The sequence below is a fragment of the Lissotriton vulgaris genome, chromosome 11 (assembly GCF_964263255.1).
Source record: "Lissotriton vulgaris chromosome 11, aLisVul1.2, whole genome shotgun sequence".
In the NCBI taxonomy this organism is placed as follows: Eukaryota; Metazoa; Chordata; class Amphibia; order Caudata; family Salamandridae; genus Lissotriton; species Lissotriton vulgaris.
Genome location: NC_141699.1, coordinates 165,926,284 through 165,950,745, shown reverse-complemented (window position 1 = coordinate 165,950,745; position 24,462 = coordinate 165,926,284). Strand labels below are relative to the sequence as shown.

The 24,462-nt window shown below is 42.3% G+C and overlaps 1 protein-coding gene across 2 annotated transcripts; it reads left to right on the top strand.

The window, feature by feature from the left end:
• Positions 1 to 1,376: 1,376 nt before the first annotated feature.
• On the top strand, positions 1,377 to 23,949 carry PHETA1 (PH domain containing endocytic trafficking adaptor 1). 2 transcript variants are annotated; one of them, XM_086943030.1, is made up of 2 exons: positions 1,377 to 1,564; positions 21,793 to 23,949. In XM_086943030.1, exons 1-2 carry the CDS (start codon positions 1,385 to 1,387, stop codon positions 22,651 to 22,653), a joined length of 1,041 nt encoding a protein of 346 aa, XP_086799156.1. In that variant the 5' UTR covers positions 1,377 to 1,384; the 3' UTR covers positions 22,654 to 23,949. The 2 variants fall into 2 exon arrangements, with proteins under 2 accessions (XP_086799156.1, XP_086799157.1); XM_086943031.1 differs by having other exon boundaries at positions 1,429 to 1,575.
• Positions 23,950 to 24,462: the final 513 nt, after the last annotated feature.

Sequence of the window (24,462 nt, the reverse complement as noted above, 5' to 3'; positions counted from 1 at the left end):
GAGCTGTACCTGCTCAATTCTGGTTTTCCAATCTTGAGGGTCCTTGTCCCCGTCTTTCCACACTGACCCGTGGCCAGGGTTAGTCCTCATTCCTAATTAGGTAAATATTAATCTGTGGGTTTTGCGTTCTACAATTCTCTCATTCTCTTTCTCTCTCTCTTATCTCCTTTATAAAGCACTATTGCCTGAGATATTGCTCTATCACTTTGAAATGCCAATTATATGCGATTGTTGTTTTTTTAGACTTGTTCCACTTCTCTCCCCACCTTTAGGATATTATTGAACCGTCATACATACTAGTGTGTTCCCAATTTTCCCCTTCCTTTAGTGTGGTTGCAGTGGACTTAGTAAGAATAGCATAAATAGCCTAGTTTAAATATATGTTAGGTCCCGTTCATGTCCCATGTCCTAGTATAAACTTGCAGTGGCTAGTTGGTTCTTAACATTTTTACCCATAGTGTTCACATATACTCAAATGGTCCTTGCCCTAATCCATAGCTACATTTTGGTTGTGATCTTAATGCTTGATGTGTTATTTTGTATTTTGCTTATCTTGGCATATTCACTTTGAAATCTTTAGATAAACTTTTAAACTCATCAGGTGTCTGTGGTTATTTTACAGATTACAGTGTGGACAATGTATTTTGGTTTATAAAGTGTATTTCTTCTAGGACTCCTGTCACCTATTCCCTGCTAGCTACTGATCCGTCTGGAGTAATGTGCCTGTGTTAAGTCAGGTACATAATCAGCAGTGGTGTGAAGTCACCCCCCCCCCCCCCCCCCGAATTACTCATAGTAGCGTGTAAGAATTCACCCGGCTCACGAAAATCGCAAGTCAGTTGTTTGTAAAAACACGCCAGGGCCCAGTGCGTGTGAGAATCGGTAAACCCAGTGACCCGTGTGAACTGCGCGCTCTATCATTGCTACCCTCGAGGCGTTTCCTTCGCTGCTAGCGTCTGTGTCAGCTGCCACTAGCCCCACAAGATCTTGCCAGGCCCTGGCCCTTTCCATCTTGCCGGTTCCCCTGCTGGCCTCACGGAGTTGTACATTGTTCTTGCATCCTCGTGTTTTGCATAGAATGTTTGTACTTAACCTTGTGTTCTGGTTCCACTGAGTGGTGGTTAGCCCGAACATTACTGGAGTGGACAGGAAGATGTAATGTCCACTGGTGCTCCTCAGGAAATATAGGATTTTACTACTGATTTGCATCTCGGCAGCGTCCTTACTGCACAGAGCTCGAGGGGAGGGGCTAAAGCCCTTTTACTCCAATGGGCGGTGCGTGTCTGCAGGGGTTGTCGTGACTTTTCCCCGACTGCTCTGTATCCTTGTTACTTGTTCTCAATGGACATCCCTGCTCGCGTCTGACACAGCAAGGGTTAATCCTATGGGCGGGCGCGTGGCCTCAGACTGGAGCAGACCATGCCCTCCACGGAGGGGGCGGAGTTCAGACACTTGGTTCCCAAGCACTGTGAGTTTACAGCTGCTCCCTCCGCCCTCCCCTTCGGCCCGTCGATCCCAAATGACATGTCCGGCGCGGGATGAGAGGAGGAAGGAGCGGAAGCTGGTAAGCGGCAGGTGAGGGCCGGGGAAGGGACGCCAGGGGCAGACGGGGAAGGAGGGCGCTCCGAGAGTACCTCCGTACGCTGCCCCGGGGGATGGAGGGAGCGGCCGCCTGCTCCCAGGAGGAGTCCACCCCTCTCCCTCCTCAGGTTTCTCTGCTCCGTGTTCAGCCTGAACACCAGCCGTGGCAGATCACGATCAGATCTCCTAGTGCCCGGCGGCAGCGCAGACACTCCTCTGACATGTATATGTAAAGACGAGTCAAGGCCGTAACAGTATTCACGTGGCAAATCCATGCCATGCACCCCCGAAACAAAGAGCCGTTTACCTGTCCACTTTAGAGCATTTTCTGCTGAGCTCGGCAGTTGAACCAGATCAGTATTCAGAATATATTACTGTCACCTTTTTTCTTTCTTTGCCTGTAAAAAATTATAATTTTTGATTGTTTTATCGGATTAATTCTTGGAATATTCCACAAGGATTTATATTTTATGGATTTGTCTAAGGTAGCTCCCACTTTTGGTTTCTGTTTCCCTTTCTTTTATTTCTATTTTCTTTCCTGCGTAGATCTCCCAGTGAGACGTTGAACGCTGCCCGTAGTTTTTTTTACGTTTCTGTGTTTGCGAACATATATTCCACCTGTCTGTACGTGGAAATATGGCCAATTAAGGCGGAGAACAACCATGATAGAAAATTGAAAACATTGAACCTCGTGCAATATAAGCTGCATTCTGAATAGTGAATCGCCAGTCACTATAAAGCTAAACGGACTATGACACACAAAAAGCCTCTTCAACTTTTTAAATGATACAAAAAATAGACTCCGATAGGCGCTTTCAGTCCCTTAATGAGCGGTGCATTTCTGCTAGATTGCCCTTTGTCTTGTGTGACATCTGCACCATCTGCTTACTCATTGCCTTGTGGCAGACGCAAGTTCTCAGCATTATTGATAATTATGTAACCTGTCAACATATTTATTTAACCACTCGCAAAGAAAGTGCTCAGTGTTAGACCTGTTTTCCATTTGACGGTGCATTAAAGATGTGACATAATTTATATTTTTATGTTCACATATTTATGCTATATTATGCACAAAGATTGTAAATAGATCCCCACCATTCAGTCAATATATAGTAAAATGCCCACGCACAGTCTAAGTATTTCTCATAAGCAACTGTTTTGGGAAAGGAGACAGGATTAGGCCGTAGTTACTACACAAAGGAGACATTCACCTGCTTATGGATGGCGTTAACAATTTGACAAAATGTTTCTACAGTAGTGAGAATCACAGGTTTTATTCATTGAGGTCCGATGTTGTACAATAATGGGGAGTATGTCTTCAGCAGGGTAAGTTTATTGGCATGAAAAATGTGGATGATTTTAAGGGTGGTTAATATGTGATACTTTAGTGTTGGCTTGAAGTATTAGTAAGAGAGCAAAGAAAAATCATCTGGGGTTGCTGGAAATGCTGGAAAAGCTGACGAGCTTTGGAGATGCACTTGTGTGCCTGTGAGTGGTACTGAGAGAAACCTGGCAGCATTTCCAGCAACCCCAGATGATTTTTCCTTGCTCTCTAATACTGCTGCTCTCTACTGACGACGGGCTAAACCCAGAAACACGTGTCTCCAGATATACAGCAATGTCTGCACCAACTTTGGTGAAAAACTCCAGCTAATTTTGAAGTAAGTTTGAACTGTGTACTGCATTTACCAGGATGTAAAGGGGCGAACTGTGCTGGGACTGTTAGACAGTGTGCTCCCAACCCCCATTATGATATTGCACTTGTCGATACATAATAGGATGATGGCTTGCCTCTGTCCAGATCTGTGGCCGGTGTGGTGCAGTTGGAGGATTTTTTTTTACAGGAAAGATTACACCTGTGGCCAATGCATTGACTTGGGGAGTGAAAGCAAATTTGGCATCAAAGAGAATCCCTAGGTTCCTTACTGTTGACAGTTTCTCAAGACCGTATGACCGGACAGATGTTAGTGACTTAGGCTCAATGACTCCGGTAGTTAAAATATTTTTTTACTTACTTTTTTTACTTTATAATCTTTATTCGGCAAAATTGTTCACCATAAAAGAGTACATATACACAATAAAAATTCAATTCCCCCGCTAAAACAATAAAATATAATACAACATAAAGATATCCTGGGATAAGGAATGCTCCACATAAAATATTCGTTTTGGTGCCATACAGGCAAAGGTAGTGACCCTCCATCCAGTAGAACACATTGTCTAGGTCAGAAATTGTGGTGTTTGGATTTTCTGTCACTTTATCAAAGTGAAAGTGGGTTAACATGTTGCCTGTGTACATTTAGAAGTTCATCTAGTCCTGCTTGTGGTGATAAGCCAGGGGCATGTGTGGTGTAGATGTTGAAGAAAAGTTACAAGATGGCATTTCTTGTCAAAATGCGGCTAGACACTGGTTGATAAGGGTTCAAATAATCTAATAATTTGCAGTGATTAAAGAGAAATGAATGGACCCGTTTTATTGCGGGCCAAGGTATGTTAGCATGGTCTACAGTGTTAGAGATGGGATAGTGTAAAAGTCAAGGAGAAGGAGGACACTTTTATTGTCCTCTTCAGAGGGAGGGAGAAGATCCTCTTGATGCAATTGCCATGCCCATTGAATGTCGGAATCCTTACTGCTGGCTGTTGAGGTAGTGGCTAAGTTCTGCTTAAAGTTGTCTTGTTAACATCTTTTCATATTCTACTGATGAGCGGCAGAAAAAGATAGTTAAACAGTTGGCAAGTTTTTTTTGCAGATTAAAAATGTTTATTTTTTATTTTTCTCATAATTCCACATTACAGAATACAATTTCAGTAGTGCCCTTTAACGTTACCCTCCTTCTCCCTACAAAGTGCCTTCCCTCTCATGAAGCTTGAGCAAGAACACCACATTTAAGCCACTGTGTTATATTGTCTAAGAATAAGGATTCCCCTCCAACTAAAAACAATTTCTCCTCTAGTTCGCCTCTTCAGGGGTCGAATTCGTCTCAGCGCTCTGTGTTATTGGTCATTTCAAATTGGGTGTGTCCTGCAGATAGTTTAGCAACGGTTTCCATGTAGCTGCAACGTTCACCCCGTTGTTCATATAACATTTCCATTGCTGTTATGTTCCACAGTGTGTGGGCCCAAGTTGCTACATCAGGGGACCTAGCGTCCACTCTCAAGTCCCATCCGGTTTCTGGGTTGGATGCCCAACAGTGTTCTGAACGGATCTGAAGGAACTGGTAGGCTAATAGCAGATATTGTTTTCTGGAGGAGCGCGTGGTGGCATGTTTGAGGGTACCACAGACTACCAAGGAGGACGGATACGTTGATCAGGCTAGTTGTCTGCTGCCAGTGGACAGTGTTGTTTCACAAGCTGTGGAGCAGGGCTGTATAAGAGGACTGAAAGTCCTTTATTGCTGTGTCTGCTTTGTTTCCTCTTTATCCTTTGTACCCTTTGATCACACTATAATGTGGCATTCCCTGTGATCACACTATCATGATGTGCACTTTTAGCTGTCCATATCGTGATTCAGCATTTGCACTTTCAGTGTGATGTGACCGTACATTGCTTTTCATTATGACATACACTTTGAGCTCTCATTTTCGGTGGATTCTCTTTTGATTACTCTATATCACGGGATTCCATCATTACCCCTGGGGGCAGTGTTTTGCGGAGTGCCTTCGATCGCTAAGCAAATGGAGTCTGCTTTGCTCACTGTGGACTTTGATCACAGTTATGTGTTTCAGCATTGTATATAGTGATGCCCCTTATTCATTACTCTGTATTGGGAAGTGCCCATTGATCACTCCATTGTGGTATATACCTTTTATCTGTTTAAACATGTTATTTAATTTTCTCTGTAGTACCAGTAGTCTTTGCTAAACACTCTAATGAACTTTTCATCAGAGTTTTCTGCAAGTTTTTTCGTTTTCATTCTCCGTGTTTACAAATGTCACCAACAACTTAACTTGCTTGAGTCTCCAATTAGGTGTATCAAAATATTATTTTAAATCTGTTTTTGTGGTGTTTCATATCCTTGTGTGCCTCGTCATCTTTGCATGTGGTAGTATGTTGTCATTGTTTTATGTTGTGGTGTACTGCGAGTCCTCTTTCTGTGTAGCCATATGTTTATGTAGGAATATCTTTCCACTCCAGGATGGATAGAAAACAGGCATTTTCTTTAAATAACCCTCACCCACCAGGGTTGCCCCTTGGTGGTATGCTTCATCATTGAGTTCTTCCCATTCTGCTGCGGAATGGGGTGTCCAACGACCTACATGTTATGTGGGACCACTTTTAGATGTGTACTATGACCGATAGAGGATGAAGTGACAAAATAGGAGTGGGGTTGGTTTTAAGTGGAAAACTAAAAATACCTGCATAGTGGGAAACCAATGTTAATTCGTACCTCTATCTGGTATGATTAAAATCTGGGGAAAGAGTATGAATCTCATGGACTTGTGTTCCTGAATTTCTATGGTCTACATGTTTCGAGCCGGTAAACATAGTTTACCACAAATCCTTTTACCCTCAGGCAATTACAATGTAGTCGTTTTAACATCTGTGATGTAACAATTCATGCCATTACTCCGCAAGTCGGAATAACCACTTGCGGAGGGGTCAGAAGGTGTTGGATTTAAAATCCAACACCTTTCCTACTGTGTCACATGCTGGAGTTGGAATAGTAAATTATACCATTCCAACATCCAGCGCTCACCCTCCAGAGCAAGTCGTTGTTACTAGTTGTGGGGTAATGGTATGCGTTGTTACAACACAGTCGTTGTAATGACTGCGTTGTAATGGTCTGCGGGAAAAAGCATGCGTTGTAAGGAGGCATATTCTTTCAAGCCCTATCCCAAGGCTTTTCTTCAGGACCAAGGAATACTCCCTTATACCACTCTGGTCGAAATACTCAAAATTGAGAGTACGATGCACTGAGAGATGAATGAAAAGAAATGAAAGAAAAACATCTATATATACGGTAGCAATTTGGTAATTTGCCTGTAAGATCTGCAAACCTATACACATTATATGAGAAGGAAAAGATTAGTCTGTCAATGCAATGACTCGTACATCATATTTATGTTATAAAACAAACACATCACCATGGTGGAACATGTGATATATTTCTCTTAAATAATGTGTACACTTCTAGTTCTACGAAATAATTCTTTAAATTGGTTTGTAAGCATTAATAGCATTGTAAATATTCGTGTGGCACAGACCAACAAAACACACACATAACACCCGCGCCGTGGGTGAATTACCCCCATGGTCAAGGGGTTAAGGTAAGGTGGGATGCCCCCCCTGTAACGACCGGATTCTCAAAACAGGCAGCTCACCAACCGTGGCTAACCCAGTCGTCATGTAACGACACTCTTCCCAGGCCACTATTTACAAGACATCTAGAATACTCACCTGAGAAAGTGAAAAGAAGCTATTTACATGCCTGTATAGTCAAACATACCACTAACACCTAATGGATTCCATATCTTATCCTATATTTACCTCATTTTATATCTATCTTTATAGTCCCGTAAGACTGTCTCTTTTACGTCACCCGACGATATCTTTTACGTCACCCGACGATATCTTTTACGTCACCCGACGATCTACACTAATGGGGATAACTAATAGGGGTTCACCTTTAAGAGTTATTTCCCAAATGAAGTTCACACTCTCCCTCAATCATCAGTTACCTTTGCAGAAGGGTATATCCCATCCTTCTGTATGTCAGCACCTGGTTAAAAGCAAAGGTTAATCTCATTCATGAAAACAACATTCAAAGATATTGGTCATTAAATCTTTATCCTACAATCAAATATGACAAAATGAGCAAAAGACAAATAAACTAAGTTAGTAGATATCTATGACCTAAAAAGGGGAATAAAGATGAATAGTTAAATGCATTCTACACTAAGCTCAGAACGCCTCACCATAGAAGTGTGTCTTTCCATCTCAGCAGCGGAGCTGATCCCTCTCTCTCTCGCTCTCTTCTATGCGCTTGGGACTCTGCTCTCCCTCTATGGCTCACGAATACATGTCTGCACCGCTATGCCTCGTCTACGTTGCCATGGTTCCAGAATACTCGAACCCTCTTCTGGTCTTAGTCTCTGCCACTCTTGTATGATGTCACTACAGGACTTTCGATCACTCTCCTTCTTCACTTCAGGATTTCGATTAGCTGATGGTATCAATCTCTATGCACCAGTCTTCAGACCAACTTCTTCGGTCTTCTCCACACGTTGCTCTCTCTCTCTACTCTACTCGCTCCATGATAATATAGAGCTCACTTTCTCTATGGAAAATTCCGGCATTAGGCCGACTCCCACCGAATTCCTGTACCAGTCCCCGGCCCCCTTCGCCCTCCGCAGTGGCCACCTGCGTATTGCGTCTAGACCTGGGGGGACAAACGCATTTCTTCGATAAGGGCCAGTCTTGACCGGTTCCTCTCTAGCGAACAACAGGATGAATTCTAAACATTACCTTTACCCTGCAAGCGCCTCTGACAGCCGAGGCAGAGATACAAAATGGCTTCTCTCTAGCTTTCGGGCCTGTAGGCCCGAGAAAAAGGAAAAAGGCACGAAACCCTGTCAAAGCACATAGTTAAGCCCTACAAATAAACGCAAATGCAACTAGGACTGAAATGGTAGTAAATTATAGTCACCACCAGTCTGAAAATAGACTAAAATTACCCTGTCGCTACACCCCCACACAAATACATTGTTTTTAAATGAATAAACAATATGTGGTAATGGCATCCATTGTAAAAACATACACGTTGTAAAAAAAATGTGTGGTAAAAATGCGTTGTTAAGGCTTGCAACCTCTATCATCCCTGCGTTGTTCCGTCGTACTACCCTATCTTGCCGTTGGCCTTTTGGTCATGATGTGTGCTTTCATTGTTCTGTGTTGTGATTTTTCATCCTTCTTCCTTTTTTGAATGCTGTGTCATGTTCAGAAGACCCAAAACTGCCAGCTTATCACCATTTTCTACTTTTTACAGCATTTGGGTAATTCGGGAGAAGGTGAACTCTGACTTCTAATCATACTTTGCTAAAAGTTCTAAAGCACTGCAAACATCAAGTTTTCCCTTTTTATGCGAGTCGGAAAGATCCTGATGAAAGTCTTAATATTTTTAACCAGACCACTAACTGTCTGAATCGCTCTACTCTTTAGGATGCCTTCGGCTTAAAGTTTCTATTTGTGCATTTCTTTTATAGCGCCAGGTGCCACCTGAAGCCACTTCAGGGCTATTTTATAAAAGTGGATGTCACACTTGCCTGACTTTAACATTAACAGAATACATATATAGTGGTTTACAAAATAACTCAAATGGGCTCTTGCACAGCTATATACTTCTGCATTGCATATAGGTAGTTCCTTCTTGGTTAAAATTCATCTCTGGAATTCCGAGTTTTTATACATTCTTGACATCTTGCAACACGTATGAACAGGAAGCACAGGTACACATTATCTTCATTCTTTGAAGTGCATTAAAATGACTGAAACCAGATGTCACAGCCCCTCAGCACCTGCTTCTCTGATTGAGCGGGTATTATATCAATACTATGTAACCCATCTGAGTAGTGCATGTTCATACCTATCCACTCACACAGTGCCATCGCGTGTCACGATTTCGGTGCCCGTCACCTGGTGAGGAACTGAAATCACACGGTGGCAGGGAATACGAGCTGAAAACCACTGTAAATAGTGGCTTTTCAGCTCGTTTTCATTGGCTGTAAGCAGCCAATGTTCTGGGGTGTTTTCACACCTTTTAATGGACATCGGCCACCGCCTCGGTGATCCTTTGTTTTAAATTCTTTTTTGAATGTGGTGGGAGGGCAGTTGCATACCTCTCGGCATCGGGCCCGCTCCCTCCTAACACATTGAAATTATATTGTGAGTTAGCAGATATGATGTTCAGTCTGACTGTCTGTACCTATCTAGTTCAAGCTGTGCCTGTGAAAGGATACCCTCCTTTCCAAAATGGTGTGATTTGTCCCATGTGTAAGTTTGACTTGGGAAATATGTGTGTGGATACTCTGGCATTACCAGCCGCTGTTCCCATTTTCACTCTCTAGAAGGCATTGTTTATTTCCACAAAGCATGTACTGGTGGAGTGACTTTCAACTTCGATACACTCTCAAAAATGTTGAACTTCTTGTCTGGTCTGTCAAGTATTCGTCTGAGCTGTAGTAATGTATAGTAGTGAGCTTGGGTTGCAGGGCTTTCTCTATGTGGTCTATCTTTCCATGGAGCAACTTCAGTGAGATTGAACTTATTACTGCTGTGAATTTACTGCTGAAAACTGACTTCTATTTAAAGAGCACTAGCACAGGTTTTAAACTCCTTCATTAGTGGTGTTAATTAAGGAGCTCTCCACCTCCTCTGGCTGCGGTCTCTTAACCACAGCCTGGTCTGAATTCTCTTTGACATGGTCAGACCAGTCCATCATTGCCAGTGCTGAACATGCTGAATTATGTACAATGCTTTGATTCTTTGATGTGCCATAGACTGATCTTCAATAGACAGGACATACATCACAGAAACCTCTTGTAAATAACACGTTAGTTACTGCCGCCTAATGCGGCGTTACCCTACAATGAAGTTAACACTTACAATATCTGAAAGTAAATTTCATTCGTGGATCAAGGTCTCCTTTTCTGCATCAGTGGCTTCAGGTGGCTCCACCCGTGCTTCAATGGCATCAGGCCAGTCCATCAAGCCGGTCCAGCTATAGACATGTTCGAGACCATGATCGATCGTTGCTGGGATGGGGTCCTGGGATATCCGGTCTTCTGCTCACTGTAGTCTAGCCTTGGATATGAATTTTGTCTCTTAACCCCTTAAGTGCTGCGTCGGTGCGTTGGCCGACGGCAGCACTACCTCCCCAGTGCTGCGCACGACCATTGGACGTCCATTCAGCACTGGTTCCAATGGACAGCGCAGCACTGGGGAGGGATGTTTACTAGCATCTATGAGGTTAAAGTTTGAAAAAGAATACAGAAATTCTTTCAATCCACTACGGTGTTTTGCTACCGTTACAAGAGCGAAATGGGCAAACCAATTGTTGCCGCTAGTTTGTGTCTGAGCCATGTTGTCAGAGCACCTATACTCCAGGGTTCACCTGGAAAAACCTCAACCTGCTCTTTCGAACTGGATGAAAATAAGTCAAGCTGAACTTTTCACAGAGAATATTTTTTTCTCCATGAAAATGCCTGGACACCCTATGTCCTAATTTTAGAAACCCAGTCTTTCCATCTTCCCTCCAAGTGTCTCTGACTAAGGGTTTCCTTGTATGAAGTCAGCACTGAATGCTGTTGAGTCAGATTTCCCCTTCTCTTGTGCTTATCACCAACACATTTACATGGATTTACTTTTAGTGTATATCTTAATGGCAATTTTAACCAACTAATAGAATTTAGCTAGTCTTGAGATAAAAGAAGCGTGGCACATGGAATATTTCAGTTAGACATGTAAAGAAGAAGACAACTTCTCAAAGACCTGTTTTTTTGATGTTTTTCGGTCACTTTTATAATATATTTCCATATTCGATCACTTAGCGGAAAGGAAATCCTTACAATTCCAAAACATAATATGCTTTAACTTTATATTTGAAAGCGAAAACTGCTTCATAACGGGGCCCTGAAACTCAAACATTCCCAGTTATGGGCGATTGCCTCTGTGCTAAAATACAAAATTATTTGTTTCAGGTTATGGAAAAAGTGAAATGAACCAAATGTCAAAGTCAAAATGTGACGTAACAATGAATGTATAAAGTTACATCTTTTAGGTGGTATTGAAAGGAAACGCCTGTTTTGCAAAGTGTTTTAAAAAAAAAAAATGTTAGAGTACCATTGTTGTTTTCTTAAAAGTTTCTTGACCTAATCAGTTGATGAAGAAACTCCCAGTTTTTTTGTGCGTCTGTCATTACTGTCACCAGTTATGGCTAATGCTTACTTTCAACAATTTCATTCTGAATGACCAGCCCCTTTTGCTTACAGAACTTGCCTGTATTTTTTCGATATGAAGAAATGGGGCCAAGGGTTGGGTATAGTTGGTGATGGAACAAGTTAGACGGTTCTTGAAATGAGGAGGCGGCAAGAGGCCTGACTGTGAGAATCCAGGGTGTTATATTGAATCAGAGAAAGAAGACTTGTTGATGTAAGATTAGAGGAGGAAGTGAAGGGTGAGTACAGGAAATGGCTGACGATTTTTGGAAATAAGTATGGAGTTGGGAGTGAAGGTGGACATTACATTTGTAAAGATAAATAAAGGATGAGGTAGAAGAATGATTTTCCCAGGTGCTGACCTGGCCGGAGGTAAGGTAGCCTATTGCAATGACTACTTTATATAAGAGTGAAGTTTATCATTCCCAACGCAGTACTGTTCTGGCTGTGGGTGTGTCCAAAAATAACGTCCTTCAAAAACATGATGGTAACCAGACACTTGCCTACCACAATATTGCTAAGGCATATATGTTTGCTATAAATGGAGTTGAAAATATTAAATCTATACTTACTTTCCCGATATTGAGGATGATTCCTATGAATACAAGAAGTAGAACTAAAGGTGGTGTATTTTTTTTAGGTTCCAATCTTTTTACTAGTAACTATTAACAATCGTCATAGGCAAATCGCCAATATCCAAAAGTCTTCCTATTCAGGTTTGGGAAATGCCCCTCCAACCTATCATGGAAAACTAGTCTCATCTGGTACAGCCCGACCCCAGGAGAGAAGAGCACAAAATCACGAACTGAGTGCAACTGTCACCCAAACAGTAATTTACTCAATAGAACCCTCTCCTCTAGCATCCCGTCCTGGTTGTTATCCACGCTCAGCCGTACAGGGTATCAGACTGATTCTATTACACCCTTTTCTGCCAATCCACTCTTTACCTACCTGAGATATTTTGTGTGGGCCAACATCTCTATGCTTATATCCTGGAAAAAGGAAGGGAATATGTTTCACCCTGCTACTTTTCATACCTCTGCGTAGTATCCTTTTCCTCAGGTGACCATCATTGCACCTTCTGAGACCACATTTTTACCCAAGGGTTTTTGCGGCAGCCTGAAAGTGTCCCTCACCAATGTGCATAATTCATTCCACAATTCCATCTTGAGTAGCCCACAAAGACCGACACTGAGCTCCTCCTTCAAATCTTAAAAAATTTGCACTGGGATGCCTAGTAGCCTAAGTCTTGTTTCCCTCTGAAAGTTATCCAGCCTCTTAGTACTAGACTGTTGCAAAGTAGTTCCCTCTATCACTCTAGTTCTAAAATCCTCAAAACCTTGCTCCACTGTACTCATGTCTTTCAGTTTGGCCTCTAGTGTTTGCAGTTGTTTTTCCTTCTGAGTCTTGGTCCCTTCCAATATGATCTGGTAGCCAGAATTTCCAGTTTATCTTCTAGAAACCTCATTGTCCTCCTAATGTTTACTGTCTTGTCCACCATATCAAAGCATATATTTATCTACCGCAGTAGGGTTCTCTCTCCTGAATTGAGGCCGAATTCCTTACCCAGACCCCCCATTGGGGTGCTCCTTTCTGTAACTTTTTTGTTTTCCCCTTCACAGCAAAAAAAGGTTCCCCTTATGCTGGCCTTTGTCTACTACTGCTACCAGAAGTCAAGGTATCAGGGTGAAGCATTTATTCATATGCAAGGCACAGCTTTACTTCACTGGCGGTTCTGGAAGGGGGTCAGCAGAATCCCAGCAAGAATGAGTTGGTGATACTGTCCTCCTGCACAGTTGCTGCATTCTGGCCTTCACATCCCATAGTGATTCATGGGACCACGTTCTTCATCATCCTTTCTGGGAATCGACAGTCCTTTTTGTGAGATTCCATGCCACAAGTTCCTTTGGGGGGCAGCAATCCATGCTGCAGTCCCATCTACATTGCAACCTCTCTGTTAACCTCCACTTGTACCAGGCCTGGTAACGTCCATGTGGGCTGGTGCTCCCATGCTGTCCAAGGCTCTGACCCTGTGTAGCAGCCTCCTCATGGTTGCCACAAGTGAGTGTCACTTTGCCTATGCTCCACTGCACATTTCTGTTCCCAGGCCGGAGGCAGGGTGGCCCAGGCTACGTGCGCTCTGCTGTCGGATCGACACCTTTCTCTATAAGTCTCTGGGAGATCTAGTATCTGGAGAGCCTCTGAGTGGAAGAAACGTTTGGAGTGCTCTATATAGAAAGGGGCAAGCTTTGGAGAGCTGCTGATGTAGAATCTAGGTTGAGAACAGAGGTGGTGCTGGTCTTGACATGTCCGCCTGTTCTTGCAATGAGATTTTATATCGCTAGACTTATTTTTTTTTATTTTTTAACAAGAGTTCTTCATTTTCAACAGTGAATTAATATTTCCGCAATCGTGATCAAACTGCAAGGATTGTGGCACAAAGAGTTCTCTGAAAGCACCTATGTATTAAAGGGAGGGGTGTTACTGGCTAGGCTGCTTATTAGTTCCATGGGACACTGAACCTGCGGTGGATGCCTTGCCTGAATGAGACTAGGAACAGACGGAGCCTGTCACCCATCAGAGCTTGGCATTGGGTGCCTGCGAGGTGGGAAAGTTGAACACTTGTAATAACACACAGTACTACGAAGACCTTGTGATAAACCGCACTGATCCATTTTCTTTTCATTTCAGCTCATTAGAAGATATACCCAAATAAGTTTAAATCTCTAATTTTGATTTTATCGCAAATGTTTAAAGCCATCTTTAAAAACCTAATTATTCTGTAGGGCTGGCCTTTTCCAAATCTATCTCTAATGGATTGTTTGCATATTCAAAGGCTGTGTACAGCGATTACTCAAATACTACTAATTTCCTTTGCATGCTGTATTAACCGATACACGCACACATGAGAAGCATTTTCTTAATGACTTAAAACTTCTGCAATCTTAGCAAAGCACTGTACTCCATGGTTGGATTCTTTCATAAGATGCACAACATGACAAACGAGGCTTGGATATACAAGAGTGGAGTGAAAGAGTGGAGAAGTGTGGCTCACGGTGTGGAGAAGTGTGGCTCACGGTGTGGAGAAGTGTGGCTCACGGTGTAGAGCAGGCAGACCCGGAAGCTGAGGCTGGGCATTAAGCTTGCTTAATCTCCACAACGGCCCCCTGCGGCGGGATGCCTGGCTTTCACCATGGGGATGCCCTGTAGGGGCTATCTCACAGGGAAAAGCCAGGACGGGTTCCCAAGGCAAGCGCCGGGAAACCTCCGGGTAGCTGTGCGCTCAATAAATGAAATAATAATAATAATAATAATAAAGTGAGTGGAAGCTCATGTGTTTCGAAATGTAAGTAGGCAGACCTACCACTATCTCTGGATTATAGTGTAGTGTGCTACCTGCTGTAAGGGTTTACGCTTCCTCAGAGGAAGTAAGCGCTAAATATTCAGTTCAGTATAGAACAATAACAGACGAGCATTGGGAATAACAATACGTGTATTAATGAAAGTGCAGTTTGTGCCATTGATGACTTAGGCACTCAGTAAGTCATCATACATGTACTTTGTCACTTACCTTTGCACCCCGCATCCATTCACTTATCCACCCACCAACTTGTTGTTGCCTTCACCTGCTAACACAACCTCAATAAAACACATGCAAAATCAAGTCTTGCAATAATGAAGTAACAGCAGGTGTACGTCTTGCAGAGGTATTGTAAATAATCTATTGTTTAAAAGTACCAGCATTGCAGTTCAATTAGAACTAAAGTGTTGGCCATTTTAGAATGGTTAAACAGCGATACACTATGGACAACAGCATTCCATTAGGGTCTTCTGATTTAGAGGACATGGCCACGTAGGATATAGTTAAACAATGTACCGTATTTTCCGGCGTATAAGACGACCCGGCGTATAAGACGACCCCCTACTTTGCTTAATAAAATGTAGGTTTCGTGCTATACTCGCCGTATAAGACTACCCCCACTTCCAGTGCAGTCCAAAGCAGTCCTGCAGAGCCATTTTGAGAATGTATTTTATTTTGGCTCGTACTTTGTATTGCTTTGTATGCTTTGTATGCTTTTGTAACCTGCACACTTATCACTTTTTCTCCAGGAATGTACCGATTGTTACCTCATGTATTTTGGTTGCTCGCTATTGTCACTTTTGATCCATGTAACTTAATGTTTGCTTTTGTAAGATGTCCATTGTTATTGTTGCTCACATCAGCCCATTTTTATATAATGCAGAAGCAGTCTGACACCTTCTGGTGTAGTCCGCGCTATGTAAAAACGCATGAAAACATTATTTCAAATATAGCATCCGGCGTATAAGACAACCCCCGACTTTCCAGAACATTTTAAGGGGTTAAAAAGTCGTCTTATACGCCGGAAAATACGGTACATTACAAAAGCTGCATTCCACGTTCTATTCATAACATACATAAACACTAACTATGTTACATGCAAAATATAACGAATCCCCTTCATTTCCCTTACCCAAAATTGTTACGTGCGTGTTTTTTCTTTGCATAAAATGAAATATATTTTATAAACCTAGAATGTTTTAAATGATTCAACCATAATGCTTTAGTGGAAGGATGATGTCACTGTTATGTGGGAGCAGTACTCCAGTATTCTGTTGCTCCCCAATTTGTGGAGCACCCACATTTTACCGGAGAGGTTCTGCTCCAGCACCCTTAATGTAATGGTAAAAGACACCACCCTCTTCACCATATGGTCTAATAAATAACCTTTGTGGAGTAATAGTAAGTGGGACAACTCAATAACTGAGTTCTATGTGCAAGGGAAAATGCAAAGAATTTTGTTACAAAATCTCAATAATCAAGCGATACAGATTAATGGTTAATTCTCATAAGGGCATAAATGCAGCGCACATACAAATCAGAAGAATTCTAAATACACCGCTAAATCCTTAAAGAGGTAGTCAATTAAAAATCAATCAATCACTAAAGGGCTAAGACAATTTCTATCAGGATTACAAAGAACGCATGTCTATCAGCAAAGAAAAACCTCATACAAATCGGGCAGAGTCCCTGGACAAAATAATAAAGTCCCTCTTACTTTCAAAACCAGGGGATTTTAAACACATTATCACATAACTAAGAGAAAACTGCAAATTCAGCATGGCCTGATCATAGATATCACAATACTAACCAATTACAGATGGAAATTGAAATATCGCAAATTCTAATACTTGAACCTCTTACCCCTCTCTATGTGCAAGACCACAGCGGCTCCTGTTGCTGTCTAGCGATGCACTACACATTATGATTATGTGTCTTGTACTAAAGAAGTAACATTTTCAACTATGCAGCATCAGGAAGCTACAGCGGAAGGACCTTTAAACTAGATACTCGCACACTGAGAAAGGTTTCATTCACAGTACATGAGCTCGAGGGAAAATAACCAGTCCGGTTACAGTGCTCTCTATTCTGCAGTGTCTGCAACAAACAGTAGTTGAGAAGACATTCAGGGAGCCATGATTGAGAGAGGGAATGAACAGGAGCAGTTTGAACAGTTCATCAGAGACATGTGTTTAACTAAGATGATGTCTAAATAGGAAAATGTGGCACAACTAAAACATGTTAATAAACGCACTTCGACATGATTCAGAAAAAACTTTCAAGTGCAATAGTATTAATTCATCAGTTATGACAAGAATTTATGATAGAAATCATTAGTATTCAAAATAATTTGTCACACAATTGCACATTAAAATAATTACAACAGTTGCTCCTGAATTGTGGCAGCTGTTCAGCAACGTTTATTTAATTCCTTTTCTTTTCCACTTATTTTGTTCCACCTCTTGGCATTCCTAACAGTACACTTATTTCCATCTTCCAAGGTAGCACTGTGTTTTCCGGTTGCTTGCACCCGCTTGGGATCTACATATTGGGGCTGAAGGTAGGGGTAAATAGCAAAACACACAAGACGATGGACATTGCACAATGGCCAAACATTCACCCCCAGTCACAGATCTGGGATTAATCCATCGTTATTTTGCGCACGCAGCCACCCCAGTTCAGACATGGTCATATGCAATCAGTCTTGACCCTGTGCCTTATGGGAACAGTCCAGCCCGAACTGTCTGAACTGGGGTGGCTTGGTGAGCAAAATAACGATGGATTAAACCCAGATCTGTGACTGGGGGTGAATGTTTTGCCATTGTGCAACATTCAGTCCATCATCTTGTGTTTTTTGCTGTTCACCCTATGTGGGAAGGGTATGCCCAGATGTGGGTCCCGTGCTCACTACGCAACTGGAGTCAAGCTATCCTGGCTGAAGACAGCTGATGGCAAGAAACCGTTCCTAGGATGCTTGATTCCGGTCCAGGGAAGACCTGGCTTGGAAGTTCAGGCTGGACTGTTCCCATGAGGCACAGGTCAGACTGATTTGCATATGGCCATGTCTGAACTGGGGTGGCGGCGTGAGCTAAAGAATGGTGATGGATTAAACCCAGATCAGTTGACTGGGGGTGAGTGTTTGATTTGCTCAAACGCTCCGTCCATCATCCCCTTTTGTATCGCTTTGTTCGCCCTAAGTTGGCAGGGTATGCTCAGACGTGAGTCCCTTGCTCACTTTGCCACTGGATTCAAGCTAGCCTGGCTGATGACGGCTGAAATGCCAGAAACCAGTCCCAGGAAGCTTGTTTCCGGTCCAGGGAAGACATAGCTTTGGCAGTTCGGGCAGGACTGTTTCCATGAGGCACAAGGTCAGACTGATTTGCATATTGCCATGTCTGAACTGGGGTGGCGGAGTGAGCTAAAGAATGGTGATGGATTAAACCCAGATCAGTTGGATGGGGGTGAGTGTTTGATTTGCTCAAAGGCTCCGTTCATCATCCCCTTTTGTATCGCTTTGTTCGCCCTAAGTTGGCAGGGTATGCTCAGACGTGAGTCCCCTGCTCACTTTGCCACTGGATTCAAGCTAGCCTGGCTGATGACGGCTGGAATGGCAGAAACCGGTCCCAGGATGCTTGTTTCCGGTCCAGGGAAGACATGGCTTTGGCAGTTCGGGCTGGACTGTTCCCATGATACACATGGTCAGACTGATTTGCATACGGCCATGTCTGAACTGGGGTGGCGGAGTGAGCTAAAAAATGGTGATGGATTAAACTCAGATCAGTTGACTGGGGGTGAGTGTTTGATTTGCTCAAACGCTCCCTCCGTCATCCCCTTTTGTATCGCTTTGAAGGTAGGGGTAAGCAGTAGTTTCTTGGTTGGAATGACCTTTAGAGTCTGTACAAACATACTAACTTGCATGTTTTCATGGTTTTCACTAACTCTTCTCTAAACTTTTCACATACGGAGAAAGTTTGGAAATTTACTCCTGATGATGGCAGATGTAAAACTTCTTCCATAGTTGGGGGAAAAAAGTGGATGAAGGGAAAGTAAACTTGTAAACACTCACATATTCGCGTGAGCAAATCTACACATGCATATTTGCTCATGTCAAAATGTTGTTCACAAATATTTTCTAGGAGTACTGCTTCTGGCCTACTTCTGTAAATTCTTGTGAATTCACGAAAGCCATATGTCTTCACTTAATGCAAACACAAATACCATGGGTGCACTTTTGAGGCTTTCTTTAGTAATTGAGCCTTAAGTACGTCTCTCTGTCTTTATTGTCTGGCTTCAGTGTAAATAACAGCATTTTGCTCTTTCACAAGGTGTATATCAACATACAAAGTTTTTTTTTTCAGTGCCAGGAACTACTGTGGCAATGTGTGCTTGAGACCGAAAACCGTTTTTATTTTTGCCAATGTTTGTTATAAGAGTGAGGGCCCGGCAGCTCCAACACCAATACGGTTTTACAAAAAAACATGTAAAAACAAGTCACACATTGACAAAATCAAAAGGCTGACAACCAATTTCAGACTTACTGGTTTAGCCAATGCTTGCTTATTTTCATTTCCCATAATCTTATTGAAACTGGTTACATTGATTTTCCATTATGAATATTTTTGGGAAATACTAGCATACATCAACACATTTTACTAAATGATGCTGCAAAGAAAGGGTACAGTAGTTTAGTGAAATTATTTTATTCCTATTTGCATTTTTTGTGAACATTTTATTTTGAAAGCATAGAATCAACCTTGCTCTCAAGATTCTGCAAATATTTGCATCTAATCAGAGAGCATTCTGGGAGCATTACACATAGCCTCATATTGCTAAACTCTGAAATCGTGTGTACACATTTTTATACTGGAACCACTGTCAGTAGGGCAGTCAGAGCTTACACCATTTATTTGGAGTGCTCACCCTAATAAAGGCTTTGCAATAATGACCCATTAATACAAGTTTGAACAGCATTAACACATGAACACAAATATTACCTTAACTGCGGACATTGCTCATCCCTGATCCATAATGTGTTACCGTAAAGTGGCAGCCAAAGGGTTTTGTGATGTAGGGGGTTGGGCCTACTTGTCCCAAGGACAAAATACACATGGAAACTTGTTGCCCTTGACCCCAAACAAGGGCTATGGGAATTCCACATCCCTGTTGGCTTCCAACATATAGGGTAAGTAAAGTGATAAAATGTACGTCTTTGTTTCAAGAAATTGGGTTTTAATATAAGATGAGTTTATTACTATCTGTTCTACTCCCTGCTGAGCTACGCCTTCCTTTGATACAGTTAGGATAAGGGTTTAATTTACTACAAACACCTCACAGTGATGAAATAAATGTGAAAATACCCCTCTAAAGTGCTTGTAATTGATTTCAGTGTAGAGAAGGCCTCTAAGGCTTTCATGGTGAGAGGTCAGTCTTGACGTGAGTTTTGACTGATGTCCCACACTGTCATGAGCGACTGACCCTCTGAGTCTTTTTCTTAGATTCTTGTATTGTTCGTTTCTTAAATTGCAAGTTTCACCTTTTGTAGCTTGCCTGGAACTGCAAGGCAATTCACAGAAAAATACTCCATGGTGTGTGACAAACAAACAAATTATTGGCTATTTATATTGGCTATTATGATTTAAAGGAACACCTGATTTATGTCAAACTAGCTTACCCGTCTCGCGTTGCTGCGATCTCAGAAGAAAGGAAATTTAACCGCTTCAGTGCTCATGACAAAGCCAGCTCGTCATGGGCGTTACCTGCGCTGCGCGCATGACGAGCTGGCTTTGTCATGTAAAGTGGGTTTTTTTAAATTTTCAGCGCACAGCGGGAAAAGCTGCAGCACTCATGCAGTTAAGGAAACTTGTTATGATAACATTCAATTTAAATTGTGTCATTTTTATTGAAACGTATTCATTTCAATATGGAAATTCTGTTTATTTATTCGAGTGCTTGTGGATACACAGTATTTTTTGTTTTTCTGTCTGGCGCGTACACCCAGTTCTTCATGTACCGAAAATGTGGGGGGATTTGTGGGACACACGAGACATCTCTGGAAATAATTTTCCAATGTCTGTAACTAACCCTGCTTAACATAACCCCACATTTTGCTCTCATAAACAACTTTGGAAGTACATTTGTCTCATTATCAAGCTTCAGCCACAAAAATAGGATCTATCTAAAAGTCAAGAGATTTTATGTTAGAAATCCTAAACTGCCATTTTTCAAAACCTAAATTTAAATGGCTGCCTTTAAAAATGCAGATACAATTTTGTTATATTCACTATGCATCTTCCTGCCCCATTGAAACAGATATTTGAATCAGGACGTTGATGTACTTGCTTTTCATGTGTAACTACCTGCACTGATGTTGGAAGGATAGTCCCTCTCCTTGGCATGTATTTTATGTAAAAAAAAAAAAAGAGCAAATGATTTCATGAGCATATGTTCATTTAATGCAAGAATTAAACGATTTAGTTAAGGGCACATTTCTGGGTCCCCCTCCTAGATTCCTTCGTAGGCAAAGAAAGACAAAGTCCCACGCAGCCCATCACGAATCTGCGGAGTGGATCATGAAACTATACAGTGCAACATGGTTCTCCCAGGACCTTTGATTTGAATGACTCAAGAGTAACATGCATCATATGATTGACACGACTAGTGGTCCTCAGCCCTCCAGCTCACCAAGGATGCCAAGGGAATCCTGCATTTGGGCTTTATTCCCATCATCCTGTGTGAATATCCTATTAGGCCGCACACTTTGGGGGATCAGGTACTCATTCATGCTGGAGCCCCTAGATATGGGACACTAGTACTAAAATGGAAATCCAGGACTTGGTTGAACTAAGAATTTAACCTGCTTGTCGCTTTATTTAAACAATGCATGTTTTAAACCTGTTCTGTCTTTTGTTTGATTGAAGGGGCTGTGGAACCTTTTTGACATGAAGCTGAATGAGCGGTGTGTGATGTACTACGCCATGAGCAGCTCTCCTGCGGATAACGCTGGCTTCCTCTACAAGAAAAGTGAAAGAAACTCTGCCTACCACAAGCGCTGGTTCGTCTTGAAAGGCAATATGTTATTTTACTTTGATGACAAGGAAAGCAAAGAGCCTGCGGGTGCAATAGTCCTGGAGGGCTGCACCGTTGAGCTGTGCGAGTCTACTGAAGAGTACGCCTTTGCGATCCAGTTTGCAGGTTTGCAATCGCGCCCCTACATTCTGGCCGCTAACAACCAGGCTGTCATGGAGGCCTGGGTTAAGGCAATCTCCCGGGCTAACTTTGACTACATGAGGCTTGTCGTGAAAGAGCTACAGAAACAGCTGGAGGAGTTGCAGCAAACCATTACTACAGGCTTAGTTGCCCAGCAGAAAATTGCCTGCCACAGAAAAAAGGCGGTTGTGAATTCTGAGATCCTACCGAGAGACACTGATCAGGAACCTCAGGAGCTCATGGTCAAAGCTCACACCCCAATAAAAGAAAATGGGTGTGCAGTTTGGAACAATATGAACGAAAGTTGCGCAGCTCCCAGCGGTCAAGTACTTACAGCTTCATGGGAGGCAGACGTGCCACCTGCTAGTACCCCAGGGGAGAGTACAAACCCCCCACCTTTACCTCCAAGAAGGCGGAAAAAGAGTGGTCGCAGCTTCGGGAGGGGAGAAATCAAGCATAATGGACCAGCTCCCCCCAGGACATTGTCTTTTTCTAAACTGCATGATTGGTTTGGCAAAGAAATTGTGGAGCTCAGAAAAGTGTGGTTTGAAAACCAGCAGAAATCTGAATAATATTGAGTCCAAAAGGGAGAAACTAGGGTGTGTTTACTTTAGTGGAATGGCTAATGGAGGAAAGAGTTTACAGTTATTATTTGACTTTTTCACTTCATGGTACCAAGGAGAAAGATAAACTAGCTTGGCCAGGGTGCTCCAGGGTGTGCGTATGAGGAAGACATGGCAGTACCCTGCAAATGACAGCGCTGCCATTGTACTTAGAGCAACACCAAAAAAGCAACACAACATACGCCTATGACTGTCTCAAGCCGTTGCCTGGCTTCCTCTTTGTAGTGGCCTGGCACACCTGTTCTCCAGCAAACAGTATTAAAATCTCTGCTCATTCACCTATAAATTGACATTGTGTTGTGTGCCGGAATTTGACATTACTTGTTTATTTTTTATTACTTTCTTTGTCGACAGTGGCCAAAAACTTGCAATTTGAAAAACAAAAACATTTTTAATGTCTTTTTTTTAAACCTAAACCATGCCATTTTATTAATGTATTACATTTTCACTCCATTTCAAAAGAACTGAAACACAGGCCTGGCAGTGTTGTGAATGTGTGTGCGTCCTGCACTCTGAATATTTGATTGGGGGAGGGGGGGCGGAGGGGGGGGGGGGGAGGTACAACGCTATTCCTTGTATTTATGCTGTCTTTATGGAGGGGCCCAAGTAGCATGTTACCCCCAGGTGCCCCCCCAAAAGCTAACCCTCAGGCATGATACTCTTAACAGCTGCTCTCGTTAGATCTGTATTAGCAAACCTATTAGGAAAAGGCAATACAATGATTTTGAAGGTGTATAATTTGAATAAGCACTCCAACACTAAACCGGCAGCAGTAGCTGACCAACCAACACTATGTTTTTGAAATATTCCTGACACCTCTGGGGGCTTCGGGCAACTGCATGTCTCTCGTCACAAAAGTACTCTAAGCATAGCTTATCCCCTAAACTGAAGTATCATTTTTGCAAAATGTTTGGAAATGATTTTGCATACTTGGGTGTATTCCTTGAATACAGGCTGAATTCCCTCATTCGGAAGATTTTAACCTCGCCCAATCCTTCCAGCCAGGTCTGGCACAGACAGTCTCACTAATCGGGCTAGCAAATGTGTATTTTTCATTTGTGCAATTTTTCCATTCCAGGCTTACTTGTTTTATGGGCTGGGCCTTTGCTTGTGATATTGTTGGCTCTAGGTGATTCCAGATGTTACTTGTGGGTTTCTAAAATAACATTTACACAAGTGATCCAGAAGCAAGTCTAAAAAAGTGTCTGTCTGATCCCAAATAATAAAATGTGTATTTAACTCCTATATTTTTGTTCAAATGTTTATTAAATATGTGCACATTTGTTTTGCCAACGTAGGCAACCCTTTTGCTTTTGTGAGTTTCCGAAACTGGTTTAATGGGGATTATTGCCCGAGCACTTTTCTTGGTACTTGTGGCATGCAACAGTGTCGGCATTTGTTGCCAGTTCTTACACTTTCACCGTCGTTGCTGGGGTGAAATAGATATTTTAGGGTAACATTTTTATTTCCTCTTGTTCCTCTTTACCTATTACAAAGCTCAGCGAAGAACAGTTTGCCTGTTCTGTTTTTATATTACAATCCTCCGGTCATAAGTGCTTGCCGTTTAGAATGCCTATGATTACATTGTTTGTGTCAGAAAGTGAATACTATGGGTGGCTTCAAAAATAAGTGTACTGTACTGTCAATGAAAAATGTGCATACCTTTTTGTGGTAAAGCAGCGAGTAGGATTTAACCTAAACACAATGAAATGGGTAGAGACGAAGCTCATGCAGTAATACAAAAGCACTGTTTGGATA

What these genes read in the sequence shown, in the direction of transcription:
- PHETA1 (XM_086943030.1), top strand. Translation starts at nt 1,385, where the DNA reads ATGGGCGGGCGCGTGGCCTCAGACTGGAGCAGACCATGCCCTCCACGG. An exon ending in GGAGGAAGGAGCGGAAGCTG is followed by an intron (nt 1,565 to 21,792) that starts GTAAGCGGCAGG and finishes GTTTGATTGAAG; the next exon opens with GGGCTGTGGAACCTTTTTGA.